The following is a 27320-nucleotide window of genomic DNA, read 5'->3' as shown; positions in this document are numbered from 1 at the left end:
TGCAATTCTTTATTTACATTTAATACATGTTCACCTGCACAACACTGAAGGCACAAAATAACATAGAATGTGTGACATATATACAAAAATTACAGAATAAATAATTTTATCTTCATTGGTATAAAATAAAGTTTACATAAAACATTTTCAGAGGTGAACAGGGTTGCTTACTCGATCAGAATAATAAAGTGAACGCATATCCTGAACATTTATCATGCTGAGAGAAACTGGTCAGTTGTGATTTGTAAAAATGACACTCATACAAAGGTTCTTACACACATCAGTAGTTCTGTCCCCTTCAGTAGCAGGAAAGGAACAACGATAAACAGAAATTGCTGTTGAAAAGTAAGTTGATTGTCATGCACCATCTTTTAAATGGCATTTGATTAGTGCAATGCATTTCTTCTGTACAGATGCAAGATATGATTTAGATATGTACTGGGACTTTTAAGTGCTATGTTTTGGGAAAATGGATTTGTATAAACATGTTCCCATTGGTTGGAATACAAAATGTGGTATTGAAATAATGCAAGGGCTAAATCTAATGAACGACAGCACTAATGTGCACTCCATCATTGCGACCCAGAATACATGTTGGCATTTTGTTAAGTCTACGGCATTTTGAGCATGCTGATTATGGCATATGATTGAAACAGCCTGACAGAATTTATGGAAATCATTGAGGCCTGCCAAAGATCTAAGCTGAACTGGTAACAAAAACTTACCCCTGCAGTACCTATTTGCCTTTCCGATAATTACATTTGGGAAAGATATCTGTTATATCAGCAACTTCAAGTGCTGTCTGTCCACAGTGGCTTGCGAAAGTATTCACCCCCCTTAACATTTTTCAATTTTGTTGCCTTACAACCTGGAATTAAAATAGATTTTTTAGGGGTTTGCATCATATGATTTACACAACATGCCTACCACTTTGAAGATGCAAAATATTTTTTCTTGTGAAACAAACAAGAAATAAGACAAAAAAACAGAAAACTTGAGCGTGCATAACTATTCACCCCCCGCAAAGTCAATACTTTGTAGAGCCACCTTTTGCAGCAATTACAGCTGCAAGTCTCTTGGGGTATGTCTCGATAAGCTTGGCACATCTAGCCACTGGGATTTTTGCTCATTCTTCAAGGCAAAACTGCTCCAGCTCCTTCAAGTTGGATGGGTTCCGCTGGTGTACAGCAATCTTTAAGTCATATCACAGATTCTCAATTGGATTGAGGTCTGGGCTTTGACTAGACCATTCCAAGACATTTAAATGTTTCCCCTTAAACCACTCGAATGTTGCTTTAGCAGTATGCTTAGGGTCATTGTCCTGCTGGAAGGTGAACCTCCGTCCCAGTCTCAAATCTCTGGAAGACAAACAGGTTTCCCTCAAGAATTTCCCTGTATTTAGCGCCATCCATCATTCCTTCTATTCTGACCAGTTTCCCAGTCCCTGCCGATGAAACACATCCCCACAGCTGCCACCACCATGCTTCACTGTGGGGATGCTGATCTCGGGGTGATGAGAGATGTTGGGTTTGCACCAGGCATAGTGTTTTCCTTGATGGCCAAAAAGCTAAATTTTTGTCTCATCTGACCAGAGTACCTTCTTTCATATGTTTTGGGAGTCTCCCACATGCCTTTTGGTGAACACCAAACGTGTCTGACTTTTTCTGGCCACTCTTCCATAAAGCCCAGCTCTGTGGAGTGTACAGCTTAACGTGGTCCTATGGACAGATACTCCAATCTCTGCTGTGGAGCTTTTCAGCTCCTTCAGGGTTATCTTTGGTCACTTTGTTGCCTCTTTGATTAATGCCCTCCTTGCTTGGTCCGTGAGTTTTGGTGGGCAGCCCTCTCTTGGCAGGTTTGTTGTGGTGCCATATTCTTAAAATTGTTTAATAATTGATTTAAATTAATGGTGCTCCGTGGGATGTTCAAAGTTTCAGATATTTTTTTATAACCCAACCCTGATCTGTACTTCTCCACAACTTTGTCCCTGACCTATTTGGAGAGCTCCTTGGTCTTCATGGTGCCCCTTGCTTAGTGGTGTTGCAGACTCTGGGTCCTTTCAGAACAGGTACATATATACTGAGATCATGTGACACTTAAGATTGCACACAGGTGGACTTTATTTAACTAATTATGTGACTTCTGAAAGTAAAGGTTGCACAATATATTATTTAGGGGCTTCATTGCAAAGGGGGTCAATACATATGCACCGAACACTCTTCCGTTTTCTCTTTTGTTTTGAATTTTATGAAACAATTTTTTTTTTTTATTTCACTTCACCAATTTGGACTATTTTGTGTATGTCCATTACATGAAATCCAAATTAAAATCAATTTAAATTACAGGTTGTAATGCAACAAAATAGTAAAAACGCCAAGGGGGATGAATACTTGTGCAAGGCACTGTATAGGAAAACAAAATGAAAAAAAAAGATAATTATACAGTACATTCTGTGCTACAAATGACTTGTATGTCCAAGACCGCTGTGGGATATGTAGGTCTTCGACTGAAAATATAAGATGGCAGTTTTGGACAAGGCACTTCTGGAGTTGAATATAAAACCATGAATTGTCTTTTTATATCAGTTAAATGCAGTTTGATGCTCCAGAACCTCCAAATAATCTGGCTCGGTGTGTAGGTTAGCTTTGAGTTCAAAGTACTCGTTTTTCGTTTGTTCCACCATTACCTTCCTCGGTCTTGACAACATAATAGTCTCCATTAATTTCAGTTCCTCGTGGTGTCCTGGGACCTGCATCTCTACCGTTGGTTGTAGCTGGGACATGTTTTTCCTGAGGTATTCAGTAATTCCGAGCTGCTGCAGCTCCCTAACCCTCTCCCTCTCTAGTATGTTTTTATAGAGGGAGCTCGCATCTCCGAGTGTTACGAACTCAGTTGGACAGTCTGACGTCACAGCTCTGAACTTCAAATTAGAGCCTGTGAGAGGGGAAGTGTTCTCTGTCTCCATGATGCTACGACAGATGTGCTTTGGTTCGTCCAGTTCATTGAGGTCAGACTCATATTCTTTATGCTGAGTGCAGTAGGTGGGGTTGCGGCAGATCTGGACGATGGGGCTATGTGAGCACTCGTCGTACACGGTGCTTCCTGTCCTCTGCCCCAGTGTGTGGTGGGTGGTTTTCTGGCCGTACATGCTGTATTGCAGGTGGATGGGGCTGCTGCTCTCCCGCGGCTGCTCTTCCGCCTGTTTCTTCTTCACCCTCCTTCGCCGTCTGTGAACGAGGAATGCCACGATCCCTGCTGAACAGAAGATGACCATGAGGAAGATGACGAGCAAGCTAAGGATCAGAACGGAGAGCGGAACTGAGTCTGTGATTGAGCTGAAGAAACCACTTCTAGCGCCGTCAGTCGCCACTGTGGTTGTCTCGTCCTCATCTGTGGGCAAGGAGTAGGTCACTAGGCCGCGGCACAGCAACTCGTTTCTGAGGGCCCTCAGCTCAGCCTTTGCCACTTTTCTCGGTGTGTGACACAAAATGGAACCTACGACTGTGTCCTTCCTCAGCTTCTCAACCCACTGTTTGAGACTGATTAAGTCACAGCTGCAGTCCCAGGGGTTGTCCTCTAAATAAATCTGCTCTAAAGAGTCAAGCTGGTCCAGCACGTTGCTAACAGGCAGGTGCATGAGCAGATTTTTTCTCAGGTTCAGTTTGGTGAGGGGCACGTTGCGAAATATCTGCAATGGGAGACTAGTCAGCAGATTGTTATTCAAAGACAAGAGTTTGAGATTTGGCAAAGGATTAAAAGCTCCTGGAACAATTTCTTTGATAATGTTATATTCCAAATATAGGTATTCAAGGTTGTGAAGTCCAATGAACATGGTCGCGGAAAGGGTTTCAATTCTGTTGCCGTTGAGATAAAGTTTTTTCAAATTGCTTAAGCTGAGAAAAGTTTCATTGTCAATGTAATCAATTCGATTGTTGGCTAAATTCAATAACTCCAAACCATCATATATGACAAAGTCATATTTCAACAGTCTCTGAATCATGTTTCCTGTGAGCACCAGCTTGGTGGGGCTTTGCTCAAGTATTCCAATATCCGAAATCCGTTGAATCCCTCTATCCTGACAATGCATTAAAAACCCAGCCACAGGGTGATTGTGACAAGAACAGTGCTCCACACAAGGACTCCCTGGAACATAAGCAGCTGTCGGAATCTTTACGTCATCCTTGGCGTCCTCCAACTTCGGAATCTCTGCCACTTTGGAAGATGGAGTGACCACCATGTCGAGTGACTTGGAAGGCTCCTCTAAGTTGATATCAGCGTGAGAGGGGCAGAGAACATCCCGTTTGATTTTGGCTAGGATGGTGCCCCTGAGGTGGTGGGGGCTGCTGCAGACCACCTCCCCAATGGCCGACTGGGCCCGCATGTTCTCCATCCAGATCTTCAGATGAAGGATCTCACAATCGCACATCCAGTCGTTGTCCTCCAGAAGAAGCTCCATGATCCGCCCAATGTGCTCCAGGAAGCCAACGTAAGGCAGGGTCTGTAACTGGTTCCCCCGCAGGTCCAAGTGGGTGAGTGGAACAAACCGGAAAATATTGCTGGGAAGAAACTCAATGGCGTTGTCGTTGAGGATCAGAACTTTGAGGCGGATGAGTTTGCTGAATGCCCCCGGCTCGACCACGCGGATGAAGTTTGTGTCCGCCTGGAGAAACTCCAAATTTACCAAGCCGTGAAAAGTGTCTTCCTTCAACATGACCAGGAAATTACTGTTGATGTGGAGCTTCTTCAAGGAGCCCAGTGCACTAAAGACCCCAGGTTCAAGCTCTTGTATGCTATTAGCCCCGAGATGAAGTGAAACAGCATTCTTTAAACCTTCCAAGTCTTCTGCATGCAACTCCACCAAGTCGTTTTTGTACAGATTGAGGTGGAAAGGTAGAGCTGACGGCACTTTGATTTGGGAGATCTTGCTGATATTTCTCTCCTCACAGTTAAGATACAGGATGCCATCTTTTTCTTCACAAGTACACAATGAGTCACAGGACTCACTCAGAAATGCCTTGGAGGGCTGGATGTCTTGGAAACAAGCAGCAGCGAAAAATGAGCAAAGGAAAACGATGCGGGGTAGCATTTTCTGTCCGTTGTATCTGCAAAACATAAAGAAGAAGGACGGAGGGGAGGGAGGGAAGAGAGGGAGAGAAAGATGTTACCAAAATGTAATGGACTTGGAAAACAACATAAAAACATAGATTAAATCAATAATCACAAGTATTTGTTTACATATTGCTGCTATAAGTATCTTAAATACTTTTATTAGATTATCAGTCCCTTTAGACAGACAATAAAGCATGGTCTCCTATTATAGAAATACATTGACCCATTCTTTCCGAACTGTGCATATACTTTTAATCCTGGATCATAAGATCAATGCAATTCTCACAGTATAGAAAATGAACTTGAAACTGAATACACAATGAACTTTAAAATTAATTACTCATTGATGTATCATATGCATGAAGGGAGCATACAGTTATCTTTGAAGGAATGTGATGAATTCATATTCTTTAGAACATGCATGGCCTAGTGAACATTGGAATCTTGTTTACATGGCCACAATACCTCATATACAAGGTAAGGTAGAAAACTTCATCTGTTTAAATAATACACTTGGGTATGGTCTAGAATAGATTTCATCCATGTTTTTAACCCAAGAAGAGGCAGCGTCAATAAAATATTTTTTTTCCCTCAAATGAACCAACATGTATTTTCTCACCCAATTTTCCTTTTTGAAATCTCTCACACAGCAATGTGCGATCATCACACGAAGCGGTGCTATTTCATTGATTCTCCCTAGATACCGAACTAGCTTGATACTGTAGGCTGGGTGTATTGTGCTGTATGACAGGCCTCACGCTGTTGGATGACAGCGCTGCACTGCATTGGTGGAAGAAAAAAATTACACCGGTCAAAGACTGAATGCTTTATCACTAAATGCTTTATGTGGATGAGGGGGTAAGATTTTTTACAAGATAAAAAAATAAAATATATACTATTGAAAAGTGACTGGGTGTATTACACAATGGATGACAATAGGGTCAGGATAGTGGAAAAAAACAGCACCACATCTATTTTCAGAATCAAATGTGTATAGCTTGTGGGCGAAGCAACTACACAGATCCATTGGAGGCCAGTGGAGCCTTATAATGCCTTCTCATGCATGTAAGCAAGGCCAACTCATCACCAAACAGTTACTCTGCTAGTAGGGGGTCATAAAAAAATTACTGGGAAAACGGTGCACTCTGAACGAAAGAAAAAGAGCGAGAAACTTCGGAAATAAAACATGTATCACTCGTCCCCTGCGGCCCTTGTAATATACACAATGATCCTTGTCCATATATCGCCAGACAAATAGGTCATTCACACTGTTTGCTCTATGTGCTTCATATTGCTCTCAAGTGCAATCTGTTAGGCAGAGTGGTCGCGCCAAAATGGGGGTTCCTGCTTGATGGTTCCATAGCACCCTTATCCTGCATCACTGATGGTGTTTTAACACAACTGTAGCAGGTAGCCTAGCGGTTAAGGGTGTTGGGCCAGTAACCAGAAGGTAGTTGGTTTGAATCCCTGAGCTGACTAGGTGAAAAATCTGTCAAAGTGTTGTTGAGCAAGGCACTTAACCCTAATTGCTCTTGTAAGTCGCAGTAGATAAGTGTGTCTGCTAAATGACTAAAATGTAAATGTCACAGTGGTGTGGAATATTCACAATGTAGTATATCAACCCTGTTATTAAGTCATAGCAAATCATAGCTTTCGGATAATTCAGCTATTGCCGTTTGAGATCATTGTTTGTCCATTTAAATTGATTTGCGGTGACTGATGCTCTAAATACTTCTCCTCTGCCCCAGCAGAGCAGTTTACATGGCACTGATATAGCCTTGTAGACTCATCCTCGGTAAAGGGGAATGACATACATGCTAAAACGTCAATCATTATCTCATTTAGCTGCTCTTTTCTGCCTCTAAGCATTGTAGACGCAGGATACAAATGCTACTGCTACTTCTATGGCTACCACTACCGCTACTGTTACTTCTACTGCTACCACTACTGTTACTTCTACTGCTACCACTACCGCTACTGTTACTTCTACTGCTACCACTACTGTTACTTCTACCGCTACTGTTACTGTTACTTCTACTGTTACGTCTACTTCTACTGCTACTTCTACTGTTACTTCTACTGTTACTTCTACTGTTACTTCTACTGCTACCACTACTGTTACTTCTACTGCTACTTCTACTGCTACCACTACTGTTACTTCTACTGCTACTGCTACCACTACTGTTACTGTTACTGTTACGTCTACTTCTACTGCTACTTCTACTGTTACTTCTACTGCTACTTCTACTGTTACTTCTACTGCTACCACTACTGTTACTTCTACTGCTACTTCTACTGCTACCACTACTGTTACTGTTACTGTTACGTCTACTTCTACTGCTACTTCTACTGTTACTTCTACTGCTACTTCTACTGTTACTTCTACTGCTACCACTACTGTTACTTCTACTGCTACTGCTACCACTACTCTTACTGTTACTGTTACTTCTACTGTTACGTCTACTTCTACTGCTACTTCTACTGTTACTTCTACTAACACCACCATCAACAACACTAACAAGACTACTATTGTATTCCCTAAGTGTACAAAACATGCTCTTTCCATGACAGACTGACCAGGTGAATCCAAGTGAAAGCTATGATCCCTTATTGATGTCATCTGTTTAATCCACTTCAATCAGTGTAGATGAAGGGGAAGAGACAGGTTAAAGAAGGATTTGTAAGCCTCAAGACAATTGAGACATGGATTGTGGAGTGCCTTTGAACCGCGTATGGTAGTAGGTGCCAGGCGCACCGATTTGAGTGTCAAGAACTGCCGCGCTGCTGGGTTTTTCATGCTCAACAGCTCCCCGTGTGTATAAAGAATGGTCCACCTCCCAAAGGATATCCAGCCAACATGACACAACTGTGGGAAGCATTGGAGTCAACATGGGCCAGGATCCCTGTGGAACGCTTTCAACATCTTGTAGAGTCCATGCCCCAACAAACTGAGGCTGTTCTGAGGGCAACAGGGTGTGCAACTCAATATTAGGAAGGTGTTCCTACTGTTTTGTACACTCAGTGTATAATTATGGGTGGTTATGAAAGGCTTCGGTATTTTACATAATAATGGAATGGCCAAGATTTGTCTTTATCACTATCAACAGAGGCTTTGACTTTCACAGAAATATACCCAATATATTCCACATTGTGGCATTTCTTCCAGAGCAGGTGGTCTTCCAAAGCAATGTCATCCATTATACAACCAAACACTGATGCCCCACCACAGCATTGATAACGGACACACATCGGCTGAGTGATAGCAGGCGTCCATGATGTTACATCACGTCAGCTGCGAACCCAGCTCCACTCAGGCGGCCAATCTTATAGCACACACACACACACACACACACACACACACACACACACACACACACACACACACACACACACACACACACACACACACAGCTGATCCCCCGATGAGATAGCTATAATTGGTGCCTGATCGATAAACGCCACCGTGCACACGGCTTGCCACAATAATCAATGCAGCACATACCTTTACAGTGTGCTCGGCTGGTGGGCCCCTCCTCGTTGATAGCGAGCATATGCGTGATAGGCTAATAATAGCAGCACGACAGGGGGGAACCCAGTTCCCCTGGTAAAGACGATTTAGCAGGCATGCATTTCAAAAGGTCTGTTTAACTAATTTGGCGCAATTGTTTGTCACAAGGATTATCAGACAGATGTACCAAGTGACTTTAAATATGTATAGCAAGAAAGACATCTGCAGATGTGCGAAACATTGTCACAATCAAGGCACTTGGCTCTGCAGTAATGTAAAACAGTACACTGCAGAATCTGGACCAAAGGAATACCCCTCCCTTACTCCCTAGTTAGACCAGAAATGTATTATTATTCTGTTTTAAAGGAGACTGGATGAGGCCATTTGAGAATATCACACAGACTGACATATTATGGGTAAAAGGAAGAGGATCTTCCATAATAGCACTGAGCTGCATGACCAAAACCACAGACATGCCCAAACCTGGGAGATCTTGTAAAACTAGTCAACTTTAAATGACTCATCATCAACAACTTTGACAAGTGACTATTTTTCCTCACCACACAAAGTACTGACAGTAAAAGTCTCAACAACACGTCTTGTTTTCTACAGAAGCATCATCCAAAACGACGTGATATTGAAATATCCTAACGTAGCCTAGTTGTTGGTATCCTTTTAATCTGTGTAGATCCATTACACAAGCCAAGATTAGAACACTTAAACCCAACCCAAAACAAAAGGCTGTGATTTCAGTATAATCACTTTATACAACATAAACAGGACATTTTCAAGTCACGTACACCACCTTGCCAGTTTCAAACCAACACCATGATTCAAATGGCCCCTCTGGATAGATAAGTGCTGTTAGTTTATGATTATGTATTTCTGCATGGTGTATGGTATTGGCATTTGTGTACTGACATACACACGGAGTGGACAAAGCATTAAGGACACCTGCTCTTTCCATGACATAGACTGACCAGATGAAAGCTATGATCCCTTATTGATGTCACTTGTTAAATCCACTTCATTCAGTGTAGATGAAGGGGAGGAGACAGGTTAAAGAAGGATTTTTAAGACTTGAGACAATTGAGACATGGATTGTGTATATGTGCCATTCAGAGGGGGAATGGGCAAGACAAAACATTTAAGTGCCTTTGAACGGGTATGGTAGTAGGTGCCAAGCATTGGAGTCAACATGGTCCAGCATCCCTGTGGAACGCTTTTGACACCTTGTAGAGTCTATGCCCCCAATGAATTGAGGCAGTTCTAAGGGCAAAAGGAGGCACAACTCAATATTAGGAAGGTGTTCCTAATGTTTGGCATACTCAGTGCATGTTCACCATTTGCAATATGACCTCTAATTGCTTACTTAGTTCTATTACGGAGACACAGTGTTGAAAGCTAAGGACCACACTGTCTCTATACAGAAGTAGCTTAGCCAGCAGACTGGAGGTTAGACTAGGGGTTGTTACTGCTGCACACCGGATGCTACGCTCATGGCTGAAGGACTCTAAGGGAGGCAAGGCAGAGAGAAACTCAACTCGAGAGCCATGAGAGCAAATTAGGAGCTTCAGCACACTGTATTGTGCAGCGCATGAATATGCACCCGGTGGAGGACCTCTGCGCAATGTTCCCAGGCCAATTAATGGAAGGACAGTTCCCTATTCCAGTGTATTGGAAGTGATGTGCTTGCCCTACAGGGAAACCACTACTCCCACATACATCTATAGAGACGTCGCCATGGTCCTCAGTCCCACAATCCACGGGTTATATTTACATTCGATCACTCAAGACTGACGAAAGGTCACTCACTCTCTGTCCCATTGCAACTATTTCATAAGGTCTGCATGTGTGTGTGTTTGTTTGTTTCCTGTTCTTGGGGGGAAAAAATGATTTGTACCTCCGTTATTTAATACTCAATGGCTTGCCTAATCAGGAATACAGTTAGTGGGTGTTCATGGGTGAACAGTCCAAATGGGAATTTACATGATCCTACCAGAGCAGGAATACAATGTAGCACGATAACCATATATTGTAACCACGTTCTTCATGTTTTAAGTTAGATTTCAATGCACAGTGAGCGCATAAATGTGATGACCAACTCAACGTGGTCATCCTTTAGCTCAAAGACCATGCACTTACATGGAATCCATAGTCACATTTTATTCTGTTCTATTTTGTTCCCAATGTATTATATTCTCCTACGCATATATGACTAAAATGTAATTAATTTAAAACCTAGGCCTGCGTATTTTATTTTACACATTCTCAAACAATATTCCATCTGCAGTTACAGTGCACAGCTGAGTAATTGTAATCTGGTTGCATGGAGGTACCTTATTAGAACGATGTTATAAATGCCCCCATTTATGTGGTAGTCTAATTTAACTGATTTACACCCAAAACATGTTGAGTCAAGTAAGCTGGTAAGACTAGTGTGTGCTATTATTACCAATAGAAATCGCTCGGGGAACATTTTAGGTGAGCATATGCTGAATCATGTTACATGTTCCAAGGACGATTGATTGTAGTTGGCTAAATCAATGCGTTGCTGGAGATTTGCAATACGTACAGCTAAATTTAATGCATGGCGGTGCGCCAGGTGCGCGTAAAATACCTGAATGTGTCTGTCGACCCAGGTGTAATGTTACTTTAGCAATTTTATTTCGACTAATTCAACTGCCCTCACAAACTAAATAATTATTGAATCAGACAATCCAATTTGCAAATGGAGGATAACAATTTTTAAAGTTATGTCTTTCCAACGGCAATCTCTAAAAAACACAAGCGCTTTGGCCAGAACACTTCCGTACGTTTACATACCAATATAATAAAATCTGTAGGTTATTTGGAGGAAAGCGAGCTCCCAGCCTCAGCTCCAGCTAGTCCGAACAAACCTCGACATATCGAACGGACACCTGGATACCACACAAGATAGACGCAGGAAGTTAAAGTGACTATATGTCCTACCAGTCTAAAGAAAGGTTGTCAACAAACTAATTTGAGAAAGTAACGAATTTATAACAGTTGTGAGACTTCTCGTTCGGATGATATGATAGGCTACTTACCCGTTGTGCAGTGAGAAAGACTGTGGCTAATCCAAAGGATGCTTGGGTTAGAGAGGTTGATCCATGTGGAGACGTAAGGATGCGAAGCATCAAAAGTCCTCTCAAACTGTTTATTTAAATTTTACAGCATCTTCTTTAGAGAATAGGCTAGGCATACTGGTGTAAATAACGTTTACTTTTGTCACCTCTTGTTTTTGTAGAAGACTGTCGGCGTTTACAATTCCCGATTTCTGATATTGCAAAGTGTTCAACCCGACACGACCCGTCCGAGGCAATTTTGGGATGTGTTGGACTTTCCACTTTATCTTTGATGAATTAATTAATTAATGTAGATCCTTATTAGTCTCCCTGGTCAGTCCTCTCTGTTAACTTATTCTGTGCTAAATGACCAGCCACTAAAGGGTGAGTGTAACTGTAGAGCCTATTTGGTATACTGATCCTTCGCATAGTTCCTTAGAATTTACATGCTTTTGAGCGGTGGAAAGCTCCGAAGTATTGTAGTTGTTCTGGGCTCCTCCCCCCGAGACTCGCTGACTTTTATGGCATTGAATGGCGTTGTGGAACGCGTTTAGGAGAAGGTATCTGGTTCTGAAGGTCAGGTTGCCCACAGTAGCGCTACGAATGTTGATATAATATCATTATTTCGAATGTGTTTATATAGATTCATTAGAGATTCATCTGCATCGGTAATGTAACTTACTGATCTGCTTTTTTTTATGTTTTTGTTTGTGTGAAGATTACTGTTTTGGGGAAACAGAAATCTTTCCTGACCTTGATCACAGTGAATATCACTTTGGGTCATGCAACTGTCAGAAATCGCAGATTCTAAAGTATTTAAATGGTAGGTGTGTGTGTGTGTGTGTCTGTGTGTGTAGGCGTGTGTAGGCGTGTGCAGGCGTGTGGTAAGCATGAATCCTAATATTTCAAGTGAACTACAAGGAATGTTTACTGCACAGGGGTTACCTTGTAAAGGTGTTTACATATGTTTCCTGGTCTCAGGAACTCTCTGTTTTACAGTAAAATAAACCCTCACCTTGACTGGCTTTTTACAGTTCCTATCAGGGAAGCTAGCAGTAGGCTAGGTGTTCAACACACCCATACATTATTCATGCTCAAAATAACAGGAGACAATGGATATGGTTTCACACACTAGATATTAAAGACAGTTGACATGTTTGACAGTTGTCATGAATAATGCAAGGTAAACATGTTTAGGACACCCGCATTGACAATGTGTTCTCATCCTGAAAGCACATAGATACATATTATTGGTTATTTCCATTCCATCAACACTACCAGTTAGTGTATTCTTTCCATTACAATTCTACCTGTCACTCACTGAGGCCTCATACAATGGAAGTTATGTGTGAAGGTCTGAAGCTAAGACAGCTAAGGAACCATCCTTATAATGACTGTCCGTTCACAGTCTATGATACAATGGCCTATACATACAAACAGATTGAACCCTGTGCATACTTCATCCTATGTGAAAGATCAGTGGTTGGATTTTCTGGTCAGTTGTGCATGAGCTTGGATGGGATCTGACTCCAATTGAATCTCATAGTTATATATACATTTTACATTTTAGTCATTTAGCAGACGCTCTTATCCAGAGCGACTTACAGTGGTGAATGCATACATTTCATACAATTTCATACATATCATACTTTTTTTTTCTGTGCTGGCCCCCCGTGGGAATCGAACCCACAACCCTGGTGTTGCAAACACCATGCTCTACCAACTGAGCTACAGGGAAGGCCTAACATGATCCTGATTGTGTCAGGCGCATTTGGGAACTGTTCAAAGAATGACTCTCTGATCTGAAGATGTTCAAAGACTGATTCTCTGATCTGAAGATGTTCAAAGAGTGATTCTCTGATCTGAAGATGCATTGGGCTTCACTTACAATATTATACTCTCATGGGGTAAGATATATTTAGATAACACCTGGAATAATCCATCTGTAGTTAGATTATTTAGTCCAACATTTGTTCATTTGGTTTACTGCTTCGTAACATCTCATTTGAATCAGAATTTGTCCCCGCGTTAAGTAAATAACAGCTATCCGAATCCTCACTAACGACTCATGAACAGCTTTGGAAAGTAGAGGTCTTGGAGGTATTTGAATGAGACCGGTTCAATATTTGAAGACATAGCTAGAATTCAATCAAAGTTGCACGGTAAGCCACTGGGCTTGTCGTTTGAGTCACAGATGTGGACTGTTTACGTTTGTGTGCATGAACGCACGTTTATGTTTTCTGTGGTTTGAGGCATTATCCGCTATTGATTGAATTTCAGCCTTCCAGGTAAATATCTGACAAAATATCAATGTGCAGGTATCACAGAAAGTTTAGAGCCCAGCTGTCTAGCTCCAGTGTTTTCTTATGGTGATGCAAAAAATAGCACCTTTGAGCAAACCGAATCTCACTGGAAGTTCTACATTTGTTGAGAGTTTGTTTGTTTTGACCTGATGGCACGATGTGCCTCGTTGTTTTTGTTGACTCTCCCCACACACTGTCACAGTCTGACTCAACCGTGTTACCCCACACTGATCCTCTTCGTCTTCCTCGTAGGCATGTCACTACTGGCCATTTTACATGAGAACCCAACTTTACCCTGTAGAAATAAGACAAACTGGGAAACACTGGGATTTTAATCTGAGTAGGCAACACAGGTGTCTGTAAACTGGTGTAATCGCAACCCCGACCCCCCGACATGAGTTCGAAGGTCATATTCAGGGTATGCATGTGAAACTTATGCCCTACCACACTGATATCGTAGATAACATTTTGATAGTAGAGATCACAGACAATCAATTACAGTATGTACTGGATGTGCACTAATATATGTATCTTTAGGGGACAGCCAAGGTGGTCGCCTATCTTTATTTGTGATGAAAAATGGTATCAACTGATGCCTATATACACTAAGTATTATATATGTCAATTCAAAGCTTTAGATGACAGCTTCTTCTGACAGTTCCATTATTTATTTTCTCTGTTTCGTGTACAGAGACATATTGGTGACATGACGCAGAGCCGATCTACGGAACTGGTTTCAAGAACCAGCCTTCGTCAAACATGAAATTATGACGATGATGTTGTGAGATTAGTGAGGTGAGCACATCATTTCCCATGATGAGAGACAAATGCACAGAAACCAGGTCCCAACTTGTCATATTCACTAGCAGAATAACCTGTCCTGGCAGAGTTTCACAGTCCAGTAATGCATTAGCTATATTGACAGAGGATTGTTTTCTATGTAGTTGATGGTCATACGGTAGGGTAGGAAAAGATAAAGAAACATTCCTTTACTTCTCTCCGATGCCAGAAGTGTGGGAACATTTGATTTATTGTAGTAATTAGATGGAATTTGTCATCACAATGTAAACATTTGAGAAAATCATAATGGTATTATATTACCGTAAGATTTTATAAAAATGTTAATAACAATCACATAGAAATCATGCGCCCAACACTAGCAAATATTACAACAAAATATATAGGTTATGAGTATTATTACTGTGCATTGACAGTGCAATACCAGATTCTCAGCACACAGGAATGCAGAAAGACATGTCCTGAAATTCTGACCTTTTCAGTTTCAATCATCAGAGGCAGACACTAACAATGTGACATACAGGTCCTATAAATCCAGGGGCCACATCCACAAAGGGTTTCAAAAAAGGTCCTAGGAATCCTGTTAAAACCTGTTTTAAGACCAAAAGAACTCCCAGCTCAGAGTAGGTTTTAGGAGGATGTTAAGACACTGCTCAGACAGTAAAGTCGACTCATCTCTCTCATGACAGTTTGAGTTACCACACTGATAGGATCTTAATTTGCCCTATATTGTCACAGCAAAAATAATCCAGTAGCAACAGGTTTGGAACATTTAGTCCATAATGTTTGACTTTTTTTTTCATTAAAGGGGTCAGTAATGTTGGTTGATCACTTTGCCTACTCTTTATTCTTGCCTGATATGTTGGCATGCATAACCTTTTTCCGTACCAATTCTGATGGTTGTTAAAAGCGAAATCTTGGCAATATCACCGATACAACAATACACTCTTCTAACATCACACCATTTAATAACTCTAAATCGCTTTGGCGCACTAGGCATCAAGTAACAAGGTGATAATGTTGCATACAACGTTTGAAAGGTCTATCATATTCATCAAACAGAATCAAAGTTAACATAAGCCATAGATGGCTTCAATTGGCACGCTCAACTTAGGCATATTTTTTAACAACGTGATATTGCGCTCAAGAGGTATAACTTGAATGAACATAACGTATGTAATGCAATAATCTGAAGAATAAAAAAAATCTACTTGTTCATGTATTAGCCTAGTGGTTATAGGTATTTAGGCCTATCGTGTGGAACAGGCCTCATGTGTAATCATTGTCAAGTGCAAGAGACGAGTGTCGCGTGTAGGTCTAGATGACTTATGGGTTGGTCATATAGAAATATCAAAACATTCTGTCAACAACTCCAAAGCAATTGCAAGTAGCGCAGGTGCCACTGCCTCACCCCCTTTTTCTATTATCAAGACACTTGCTGCTAACTCTTAACTGGTTAGACCAGGTCATGAGGGCTCCTAAATATCTGTCGAATGGATGGGAGTCTAATGACGAAAGAGGCTTCATGCATAGCTTTTATTTTCACCTATAAGAGCAGAAGTACAATGTCTCTATTTTCAGCGCTTACAACCAATTTTCTACTCTGAGACACTTTGTGGATACTAACTTAAGATGTGATTATGTGACTCAGACTTCCACATAATTGTATTGTAAATCCCAATGTCAATATTAATGGGAGATGTGTTGCACTGCAGACCTACGCTGAGTGTACAAAACATTAAGGACACCTGCTCTTTCAATGACAGACTGACCAGGTGAATCCAGGTGAAAGCTATGATCCCCTATTGATGTCACTTGTTAAATCCACTTCAATCAGAGTAGATGAAGGGGAGGAGACAGGTTAAAGAAGGATTTTTAAGCTTTAACAGAATTGAGACATGGATTGTGTATGTGTGCCATTCAGAGGGGAATGGGCAAGACAAAAGATTTAAGCAATACAAAAAAATTGAAGTGCCTTTGAACGGGGTATGGTAGTAGGTGCCACTCAACAGTTTCCTGTGTGCATCAAGAAGGGTCCACCTCCCAAAGGACATCCAGCCAACTTGACATAACTGATGGGAAGCATTGGAGTCAGCATGGGCCAGCATCCCTGTGGAAAGCTTTTGACACCTTGTAGAGTCAATGCCCTGACAAATTGAGGCTGTTCTGAGGGCAAAAGGGGGGGTGGGGGTATCCTTAATGTTTTGTACACTCAGTGTACATCTCAAGATAAGATTCTGCCTATCATGATCAAAATGAACGGCCCATGTGTTTATTCATCTGAGGGACACGAAACAAAATGTTTTTGCGTTGTAACAAATGTTTTGCAACAGAAAAACAAAAAAAAACAAGCGTTATTATTGTTATTGGACAGCAAAAGGTCAGAAAGGTCTCTTCTCGTTTCGGCCACATTGCATCAGTTTGGTCCCTAGTGAATATACCCCAGGCCTACTGCTGCCTTGCCACTGATACGGTTGATTTGTTTTTCTGAAGCATCAGTTGAGGACCATTTGGAATGAAACAGTGGAACATCTCCGCATCAAACGAAAAAGTTTTTCTGAAAGATTGTAAATGAGCCCCAACAGATTGTTCTGTGATCTATTCTTAAATCCATAAAAGTTACAACAGAGTATGTCAAATATGACTTTACTGCTTTCTGATTGTTTTCCAAAATAACAAGCATTTAACTATACTATGATGCATATCAACAAAACACTAGGCTGTAGCAGGCTGTATCTTTTTGATGTTGCTTGTGTCAAAGTTCAAATGAGCTCAAAGGCTACCAATGATGAGGGAAGTGAACGTGAAGGTTTGGCATAGTGAGTTGTGTTTCCTGCCCAATAGCAAATAACATCTCTAAGGGTTATCTTTCTCCTTCTTTATGACAGATCATGATTGTTTGTAGTTACACTTTATTTGATTTATCTGGTATAGTAGTCCCATTGAACATTTTAAGTAGATACAGGTGTTAAGCAAGTCTAGATGTCGTAATTCAATATGTTTTGAGGTGCCACTCATTGATGCAGTATTACCTTTGAGCATCAATTCATTGTAGATCCCCTTGCACATATCCCTTGTTTTATATAGGCAGCATCATATAGACATTACTCATAGATAATAGAGTGGATCAAATATAGCACTCTTAAGAGGATTTTGTCGTCTTTATTGTACGGAATTAGACAATTTATTTGAAAACCTGCTGTGAGAAAATAGTGTTTATAGTACTGTGATGCAAAAACATCTACATTTATCCTGGAAGTGTGTGGCTGGTCTATCAGCACGACTGCACATGCAGTCTGGGTCATTGCAGTGGCTGCAAATCTGTTGGGATGTAAATCTTCAGTGAGAGGAATTGTTGGCAGAACAAATATGTTATCTGCAAATAGAGAACAGAGATAAAGGGAATGTATGGGGAAAACCATCATTGTGTCCAGAAAAGCTTTGGGTAGGTGACCTGTGAGAAAACAAAAGTTTTCCATGAGCGTCACAGCGTGTGACCAAGTTAGCTCTGCTCTCATTTGGGAAAGCACAAGGTAGAAAACCACTAAAATAACATGATTGCCAAAGCATACACAAATTGCAGGACACTACTGGGAAGTGACATTAAAGACACAACGGAAAAACACAGCAACATCACCAGATGTGCAACATTTGAAATAAATTAAGCATTTTGGAGAATACCATTAATGGACAACGGGGAGAAAAAGGAAGTTGGGTAAAATTGTTCCATCAACAGGGATAGATAGGCATGATTACACAGGCCCACTGACACTAGGGCACAATGTGATATTTTCAGATCATGTTCAGGCTGCAAATTTGCTAGGGGGCTGTTAGGACTTATTTCAGGATATTGATGCACATCAGCTGATCAGTATTTGATCTGTTGAGCTCTTGTTTACTGATTAATGTGACTAATCAAACCTGTGGCATGTATTGAACCCGGAACAATGTAAGACGTAGGCATTAGCCCTGGCAGCTAACACGAGTCTTCAGGTCTCATGCAAAGCTGCCCACCACATGAGTTTATGGGTAAATCTCAATTGTATTTCCTTTATTCTTCATGTCCTCTCTCCTCATCTCCTTCGCAAATCGCATCGGAGAAGGCCAGACGGGAGGAACCTCCAATGTGATTTGAGAAGGAGGCGTGGAGAGAGGACTTGTGGAATCAAGGAAAGAGAATTGAGAGTTGTGGTGGGTAACCTTGCATGAGGACTGAAGGCTCTTCTTAGCTCCCAGAGCTAATGCCTATGCCTTGGAAACACCCCGTGCTACACTTAATCACCTCTTTCATCTCTTCCCCATCTCTGCAGCAGCTGACAGATATCAATTGTGTGATCTGAGTCACATGCACCAACGAGACTGACCGAATATCAAACGGGAGTCACCCAGGCGACTCCAGACTAACTCTGACTGGAAGTGAACAAAAGTCTCCAGGCTTCAGGTTTGAGGTTAGTCATCATTCAGGCCTCGTTCGCCAAATTACCTCTGCTACACACTGCTGAATATGAACCTATTATTGACTTAGCAAGCTCACATATAGGCTTTCTATGTGCTGAATCATACTATGCGAACAATAAGAACAGCATGCACAGTAAGATTGATATAGCTTTTTTGTGGTCATTTTCCAGAAGATTGGACAAAGGAGACAACTGTCTACACACTTATTACCCCAGAGACGTTCACTTGATACGCTGCTCACTAATAGTCGTGTGACAGACTATACCTCCCCCTCCACTGAATAGAACAAAAGTTTGAGTACCTGGCAATATCTCCCCTTCCACCGACTAGGACAAAAGAGGACTACCTGGCAATATCCTGTTTATTATCCCACTGAGGCTTGTTTAATTAAAAATAAACACCTCTTTATGGTCCAAGGTCGCCATTACAATTGGTGTTCTATTGTACGTGATTGAAAGCCCTTTGTGTGTACTGTACTTTGTTTACTGACTTTTGTGTCCCCCCTGTTTCTAGACAGGAAGTGGCCTATTGTGGACAGAAGCAGATCAGTGAGAGTGGACAGCTTGTACTGGTCATGTAGAAGGGCCGGACAGCCTCAGGGTAAGGCCTCACACCACATGCTGCTCTATCCCTGTCGGTCCTGGCCTGTCCTCCCCTCTCGTAATAGACTCCTCTCTAGTCCCATTTAGGTCATTGTGTAATGGGTGGGGCGGCGCGGTCCATCGGTCCCGCAAGTAGACAGGTTGTGTGTTAATTAAAAGGGCTTGGGTTGCAACTGAATCACCATAGTCTGAGAGCCTGCTCTGGTTGACCACATCAGACAAACCTTGTTTATCTAAAGGTACATCTACTGTAGATTCAGTCAGTGACATTATGTACAAACATTTATTTTTCAACGTTTTTGTCAGCTTGCACAATAGGCACATGTCTCCAATAGTATGGTAGTTGCTTTCTCAGTGACACAGATGATTTGATTAATGCTTCCTTTTATAACGCTTGACCTTTCTAAATCAAATTCACAGGAAGCATGGTATTTCCATTGGTTTGCATTGCCCCCTTCTGGTGATTTGCCGTACAAATTCAAACAGAGAGCAGTTTTGGGGGTGAGGGATCCAAAACTACAGTGGCTGCTTGCACCTACTGATTGAACCGTATCTACTCAAACAGTGTACAAAACAAAGCATAGCTGTCATACGTTTCATCTTCTGATAAAGAGTAAGAAATATCAATACGCAGCGAAATACCAATACGCAATAAGTGTCCATACTTATATTTTTATTAATATGTGAACACTGAAACAAGACACGCACGCACGCACGCACGCACGCTCGCACGCACGCACGCACGCACGCACGCACGCACGCACGCACGCACGCACGCACGCACGCACGCACGCACGCACTGTAAGGTAACCTTGCCTCTACATGGAACAATCACCCACAACCACAAGAGAAAATAAACCCATATAAATATGGCCTCCAATTAGAAGCAACGACAACCAGCTGCTTCTAATAGGAGGTCGTTCCCAAAACTAACATAGAAATACAAACACTAGAAATACGAACATAGAAATACAAAACATAGAACAATACCCCCAAAAAAACGACACCACAAAACAAACACACCCCTGCCACATCCTGACCAAACTACAATAACAAATAACCCCTTTTACTGGTCAGAACGTGACAATAGCAGAGAACTGTTCATTTGGGATAGCATTTGAGCTTTTAGAACTTTCTGTCTGAACTACATATGCACTTATTGATATATTCCAATAATTAAATCCTGCCATTTAATTTTGTATGTCTGTCTGTCTGTCTGTACAATAGTTTGCTCATGAAGAAGGCTGGCAGCTAAACTATTTGATTTTGATGTTGCTAGTCAAACAAAAACAAGGGTTGGATGTGAAGCAATACATTTTATGTAACTTATGTAACACAATACCGTATAGCATGTGACAATTTGCTACGCTTAAAAGTAAGTGTCAGTAGAGCCTTCAAATCCATACTATTTATATTCAAATACATTATATGTGTGTAGGGGACCTGTAGTGAGAGGAAATACACACTTTTGACAGCTCTGTCAACTGCAAAGCTTAATCACAGCAATTACCTGTGTATACACTGCACAGTGCACACTGTGGACGAGTGCATGAAATACTGCATGTTCTCAGGCATGGTGATTGTGTGCAGAACCATTTCTGGATGTATTTGCCCTCATCTAAAATACGTACAGTATATGTACACAGTAGGGGGCTGCTTCTGTTTGGTAAAGCTCTTGAATCAATTTGAACTAATATTACAATGTTTAGCTACTGTTTACATTGACATAGAGCACCCATAACCTGTTCCATATAGAACGTATTTGCAGTAGAGTTGCTGCACGGTTTAATGTACACGCTGTGATTTTCTCTCTCTCTCTGTCTGTGTGTGTGTGTGTGTGTGTGTGTGTGTGCGTGTGTACCTTGTCTCAGATTCTTGTGCTGCAAGACCTGCCCAATGAGTCCCAGCTCCTGTGGCCCTCCTTTACCCCTCCATCCACACACACAGAGCCTCTGCTGCAGGTACACCTCCACCTCCCATTACCAATGACCTTCATCTGCCGACTGTGACCAGGAAGTCATCCCCGGGGACCCTGACTGGCACACTGTTGAATGCTAATACCCGGCTCAGGCTGTTCTGGCTTTAGAGGTCGTCTACCACAGCTTCCCATCACTTCCTCTGAGCCCTCATCAAATGTTAAATCCTCCTAAATGCACCTCAACGGCTTTGGAACCTAGCGTTCCCTGCACGACTGCACAGGTCACTCCAGCTGAGGCCTTGCTCTTTAGAGCCAGCCAGTGAATGAGTACACAGGGAGAAAAGATCAGTCCAAAAGATAAGACCTGGCGTCGTTTGTGAGTTGTTTGTGATGCTAATGGTAAGCGTTTGAGGACAATTAGCGACAGACGAGGCAAACAAAGAGAAAAGGTCGTCGGGGAGAGGAGATTAAGCCAAAGATTTGGTTTGGAGGCATGTGTGGTGGGGTTTGAAAATTGTTCAATGTTAAGCAGTTTGATCTGCCATTAAAGGTCATAAAACAGATTGACTACTTATCAGAGAAACTCAGAGAGCTCACCGGGGCCCAATGTAGTAGGACTATTCCTGCTGAAAGCAGTACAGTCGTCACTAGAGTCCAACAGGAGGGAATTATAGTTAGTTGTTTGCAGTCAGAAACTCCTCACAACACCTGTCATCACCACGACCCGAACCCCCTTGTGAGTCAACTCAAGTAGCTCCCCTGGAGAGCTGAACAACAAGCCTCGTTTGGTGGCAGAGATAAAAAGTCCTCCAAACGATAATGAAATCGGCTCATTACGATAATGAGCAGCATTGGTAATGAAGGTGATTTGCCTAGCCTCTTCAAATGCCCGAGATCTGTCACCTAATTACACCAGAAAAACATTATGTAAAACGTGGCGTTTGGGGCCTGGAGCAGATCAGGCTGACAACAGCTGTATCTGTTTGTCTACAACACTACAGTTCATGTCTTGTTTTTTCACACTGTATTCAAAGTGGATACATGCTGGTTTAGGGATTGTCAATTACCTCATCCAATAGTCTATAGTTTGAGACACTGCCCACTGTTCAAAAACTGGTTGAATCAATGTTGTTTCCAAGTCATGTCAAACCCCAAAATCTATGTGATGACGTTGTATCAACGTAGAAAACTGATTGGATTTGCAAAAAGTCATCAAATAAGGGCATTTCGTATTTTTATTTTTTTAACCTTACTCTAATGACACGGTGACATTTGTTGTTGATTTCACATTGAATTCACTGATATTTGACAACTCAACCAAATGTTAATCAAAACTAGACGTTGAACTGACGTCTGTGCCCAGTGGGTGCGATCTGTTATGTCTTGAACGTGGGACAGAGTAGATTGTGGGTGAGCTTTTTCAGGACAAATCGAGTGATGTTGCTGTCTTTTTTGGTTGTCTGCATAGATGTATCCATATTTTATGGTACACTGTCTTACCAGTATGTATTTAAATTGTATAGTCGACAAGGACATGTACTTGAGTGTATCCATTTGTTAACAGAGCACACTCTACCTTCGTGCGGCTTTGAATCCTTTCAATCTTCTGCATTTGCATTGTCGGATAATAGGTGGCTCAATAGAACAATGTCAACGGGGGAACTTGAACTGTACTCAGCTACATCTGGTGGAAATGGAGCTTTAAAGATCGACTCGTTCAGGTCAACCGGTAACACAAGACCCACTTGTTCAGTCCTCAATGTACTTTCCTAAGACTAGAAGATTTACAGGACTACATTCATGCGATTTGTTTGTATTCTTCTCACTTGAACAAAAACCCTAAGTGAATATGTGTTGGGGGATTTTACTGTCCTGGAATAGGTCATTTTGGAGAGGATACCATCGGTGTACAGGAGAGGGCACTGTTGAATTTCCCAAAATATTTGAAATAATTAAGTCATAGAGGATTAAATCCCTCCCCTACACATGTTATGTACACACATATGAACACACACACACACACAACCCCCCCATGTCATCTTCCTTTCTAAACTAAACAAAATTAGAATTAGTTGTATTTTTAATTCCCCAATTTTTACTGATGGCGTTTTAAATCAAATACATCCAACAATTGAGTTTCACATCACTGGTGACATTGAGGAGCATCTATAGGACGGTTACCATCCTCCCCTTGAGGCACGAGCGTTGTCAGGCCAGAGCCAGTTTGATTTCATCACTTTGATTAAGTGCTGAGAGCTGACACACTCCTGGTTGATGATGGACAGCTATTAGGCTCCCCAGGGTGTTTGGAGACTTCAGATGCCCATAGCTGTTTGCTCACACACACACACACAGACTTACTGACACACGGCAGTTGAAAAGGAACCCTGTATGTCATGCTGTGGGGACCATGGAGTGAGGAATAATACAATATAGTAGCCTACCGCATTGCCAGATTGGATGTTTGCATTTGTTTTCCCTCTAGATGACAAAGGACCTGCACAATGATTAGTTAGCTGATAACACAACACAATTTACAAGTCTATTCCACACCGTAATCTGTAAAGCCACATTCACAAAGTGAGCAGGATATCCTTCAACGACAGTCAACATCAACAGAAACAAATACAGTCATCCTTATCGTGGGTACTGTAGATTTCAGATGAAGGCACTGCTCAAAACAGATGTTACAGAAATAGTCGGTGGCTCATGGTGACTGGCCTGAGTACAGCTGTAAGTAGAGTGCGCGCCCAGATGAGTGAACACATAGCGATGAGAGAGGCAACAGAGTGAATGATGGGAGGAAGTGGGACGTACACTGGAGCCTGGGCTCCCCTGGATAGCTGCTCATCTCCTGTCTTTGCACCCTGGTCAGGGAATGCATAAATACATCAGTCACTGTAGTGGCTGTGCTCAAAGCACTTACCATGTGGCTGTGGAGAATATAAGTACTCTAAGTACATGCATTTAGAGGATGTATATGTTTGTGTGTGTGTGTGTGTGTGTGTGTGTGTGTGTGTGTGTGTGTGTGTGTGTGTGTGTGTGTGTGTGTGTGTGTGTGTGTGTGTGTGTGTGTGTGCGTGCAAGTGTGTGGGGTGGAGGGTGCTTGTGTGTGTGTTTGTGTGTGTGTGTGTGTGTGTGTGTGGGATGAAGGGTGTTTGTGTGGGGGGGAAGGGTGCTTGTGTGTGTGTGTGGGGTGGAGGGTGTTTGTGTGTGTGGTGGAGGATGTTTGTGTGTGTGTGTGGGGCGGAGGGTGTTTGTGCGTGTGGGGTGAAGGATGTTTTTGTGTGTGTGTGTGGGGTGGAGGGTGTTTGTGCGTGTGTGTGCGCATTCGTAAATCTGTATGTTGTAGCTTCTTCGTTCAGCCATTTCCTGGTTGCTAAAATTAGAATAGTTTGCCTAATTTGGTCAGGTCTTCCATAAAGGTCCGTATTGCAGATTTAACCCAACCCCTAGCAACCTCGTGAAGAGGTTCCGAACTCTTGGCGTAATGGTTAAGGTGATGACTTGACAGTCGCTGCACCCAGTTTTGAGTCCCTGTCAGGGCTACCGCCGAAATTTGTTACATTGTTGTCAGAAGTGGGAAGGCTTCCGTGAGGCCATCGGAGAGGCGTGTACACGAGAGGGACTTGGTACAGAGAAGCATGGGGACACGCTCTCTTGAAGGAAGGACATTACCTCGTGTCAGCGTGTCCCTGTGCTTCTCTACACCAAGTCCCTCACATGTACACACCTCTCCGATGGCCTCACGGGAGCCATCCCACTTCTGACACCAATGTAGCAACCTTAAACCAACACCTAGTGACCTGGTTCAGACATTGTGGCATAATGGTTAAGGTGTTGGCTTGACTGTTGCTAGATCCGGGTTGGAGTCCCAGTTGGGGCTACCCCCCCAAATTGACTACAATATTATCATTATTTTTCCATCTTTCGAGTGCTCCCAGGATCTTCATAGCACATAATTCAGCAAGACACCCACTCCCTCTCCCTACACCCACACACAGCGACAACCCCACTGTCCCTCTCAATTAGCCGCACTTAAGTGGCAACACCACTGTGACGGAACAAACTACATCTCCCAGGTCACCGCGGGGTGGATCCCTTCCCATTATTAATGGCTAAGCTGTGGGGTCAAACAGGGGCTTAGCACCACAGCGCTCATTTGAGGGCGATGCAGGGGCTGGGACTATTGAAAGGGATTGGCTAGCACACCCACCATTACCCAATTGTGCGGGCATTGCGTTGGGAGGTGGAGGGGGGCTGAGGCAAGGGAAGGGTGAAGGTTGACTGACAGATTCTTCCCGTTGTTAATTGTTTTAGTGATGGAAGGCACATTTCTGTAACAGACAGTGCATGACCCCAAGGCATTATTGATTATCTCCCCGGGTGTGCTATGGTAATGCTTACTGTTTTGAAATGCTGGTCTATGCCCAGCTTAACTGCTGAGATGACTATGAAAAGCCCAAGAGAGGTTTTGTGTTTTAACCCCAGATAAATAGAAAAGTGTTATATGCTAAGTGTCACCTTCACCTCTGTAAGGGGTCTACATATAAAACATGTAAAACTCTCCATCAATTTAGGATGTGATTGGTTACATTAACCATCAATTGTTAGAATTTAGCGATGTTAGACTGCTGTTAAAATGTCAATGACATCACAGTCTGTAGTGGTATGACTGACTATACATGTACGTCATTGCAGTCATTGCATATAACATACAATTTGGTAATGCCTTGATATGCATCACATTTCATGGATCAAAATTCCATCAGCAGTATTGGCTAAATTTGGGGCCTCTTTGGGCTAGGTCCATTTTGGCAGATTGCCAGTGGCTCGGGTCGTATATCCCACCGACCACCTGCATTGACTCTCTCAGATCCCTTCCTCCATTCATGGGGCATAAACATGCCGTTCACATGACCAGGAAACACTGAGTGCATTGTGTCCCCTGGATGAGATGTCCCTGCAGAGGCACATGCATTTTAATCATACCCCACAGTCCTAAATAGCACTTGAAATACGGAAGCAGCGTCAGAGGCTCAGACAAAGTAGAAAAACAAATGTTTTTGGGAGGATGAAACGCTGATACAAGCGGCATGCTAGCTGGCAGTAACACTTCCACTTTACTTAACTACCGTCATAAAATTAACAGCCGCAATAAAACACATACTGGGAAAGTATGTTTCTAATGACCCCTGCGGGCCCTTAGGTCAATTACGTCGGAAATTATACAGTAAAATATTATGGAAGTCATGCTATAGCCCCAATGCTCCGCACTGGGATTTTGAGGTATGCAACTGGATAGCAGTTATCCTCCATAAGAATGATGAAACACTCATTTAGAAAGAGTTATGGAGCAAATCCTGCATACCAATTCCTTTCATTAGTTAGTTCATCTTCTTAGAGCAAATAACAACATTTTCTGTAGCAATGTTGCACAGGGTTATTTAGCTGTATGGAATTCTACAGCGTTATCTAGGGGGGACATCATTGTGCACATCTTAACCACCTATTTTTCTAGGGATTACGAGTGTT

General features: G+C 42.2%; 1 protein-coding gene across 2 annotated transcripts; it reads right to left on the bottom strand.

Annotated features, from left to right (window-relative positions):
• Nucleotides 1-2573: 2573 nt before the first annotated feature.
• On the bottom strand, nt 2574-12206 carry LOC115179599 (SLIT and NTRK-like protein 6). 2 transcript variants are annotated; one of them, XM_029741210.1, is made up of 3 exons: nt 11689-12206; nt 11444-11538; nt 2574-5102 (listed from the first exon to the last, which is right to left on the bottom strand). In XM_029741210.1, the coding sequence occupies exon 3, from the start codon at nt 5084-5086 to the stop codon at nt 2582-2584; it is 2505 nt and encodes an 834-aa protein (XP_029597070.1). In that variant the 5' UTR covers nt 5087-5102; nt 11444-11538; nt 11689-12206; the 3' UTR covers nt 2574-2581. The 2 variants fall into 2 exon arrangements, with proteins under 2 accessions (XP_029597070.1, XP_029597069.1); XM_029741209.1 differs by lacking the exon at nt 11444-11538.
• Between the last annotated feature and the right edge of the window lie 15114 nt (nt 12207-27320).

The sequence above is a fragment of the Salmo trutta genome, chromosome 39 (assembly GCF_901001165.1).
Source record: "Salmo trutta chromosome 39, fSalTru1.1, whole genome shotgun sequence".
Lineage (NCBI taxonomy): Eukaryota > Metazoa > Chordata > Actinopteri > Salmoniformes > Salmonidae > Salmo > Salmo trutta.
This window is presented reverse-complemented; position numbering and strand designations above follow the sequence as displayed.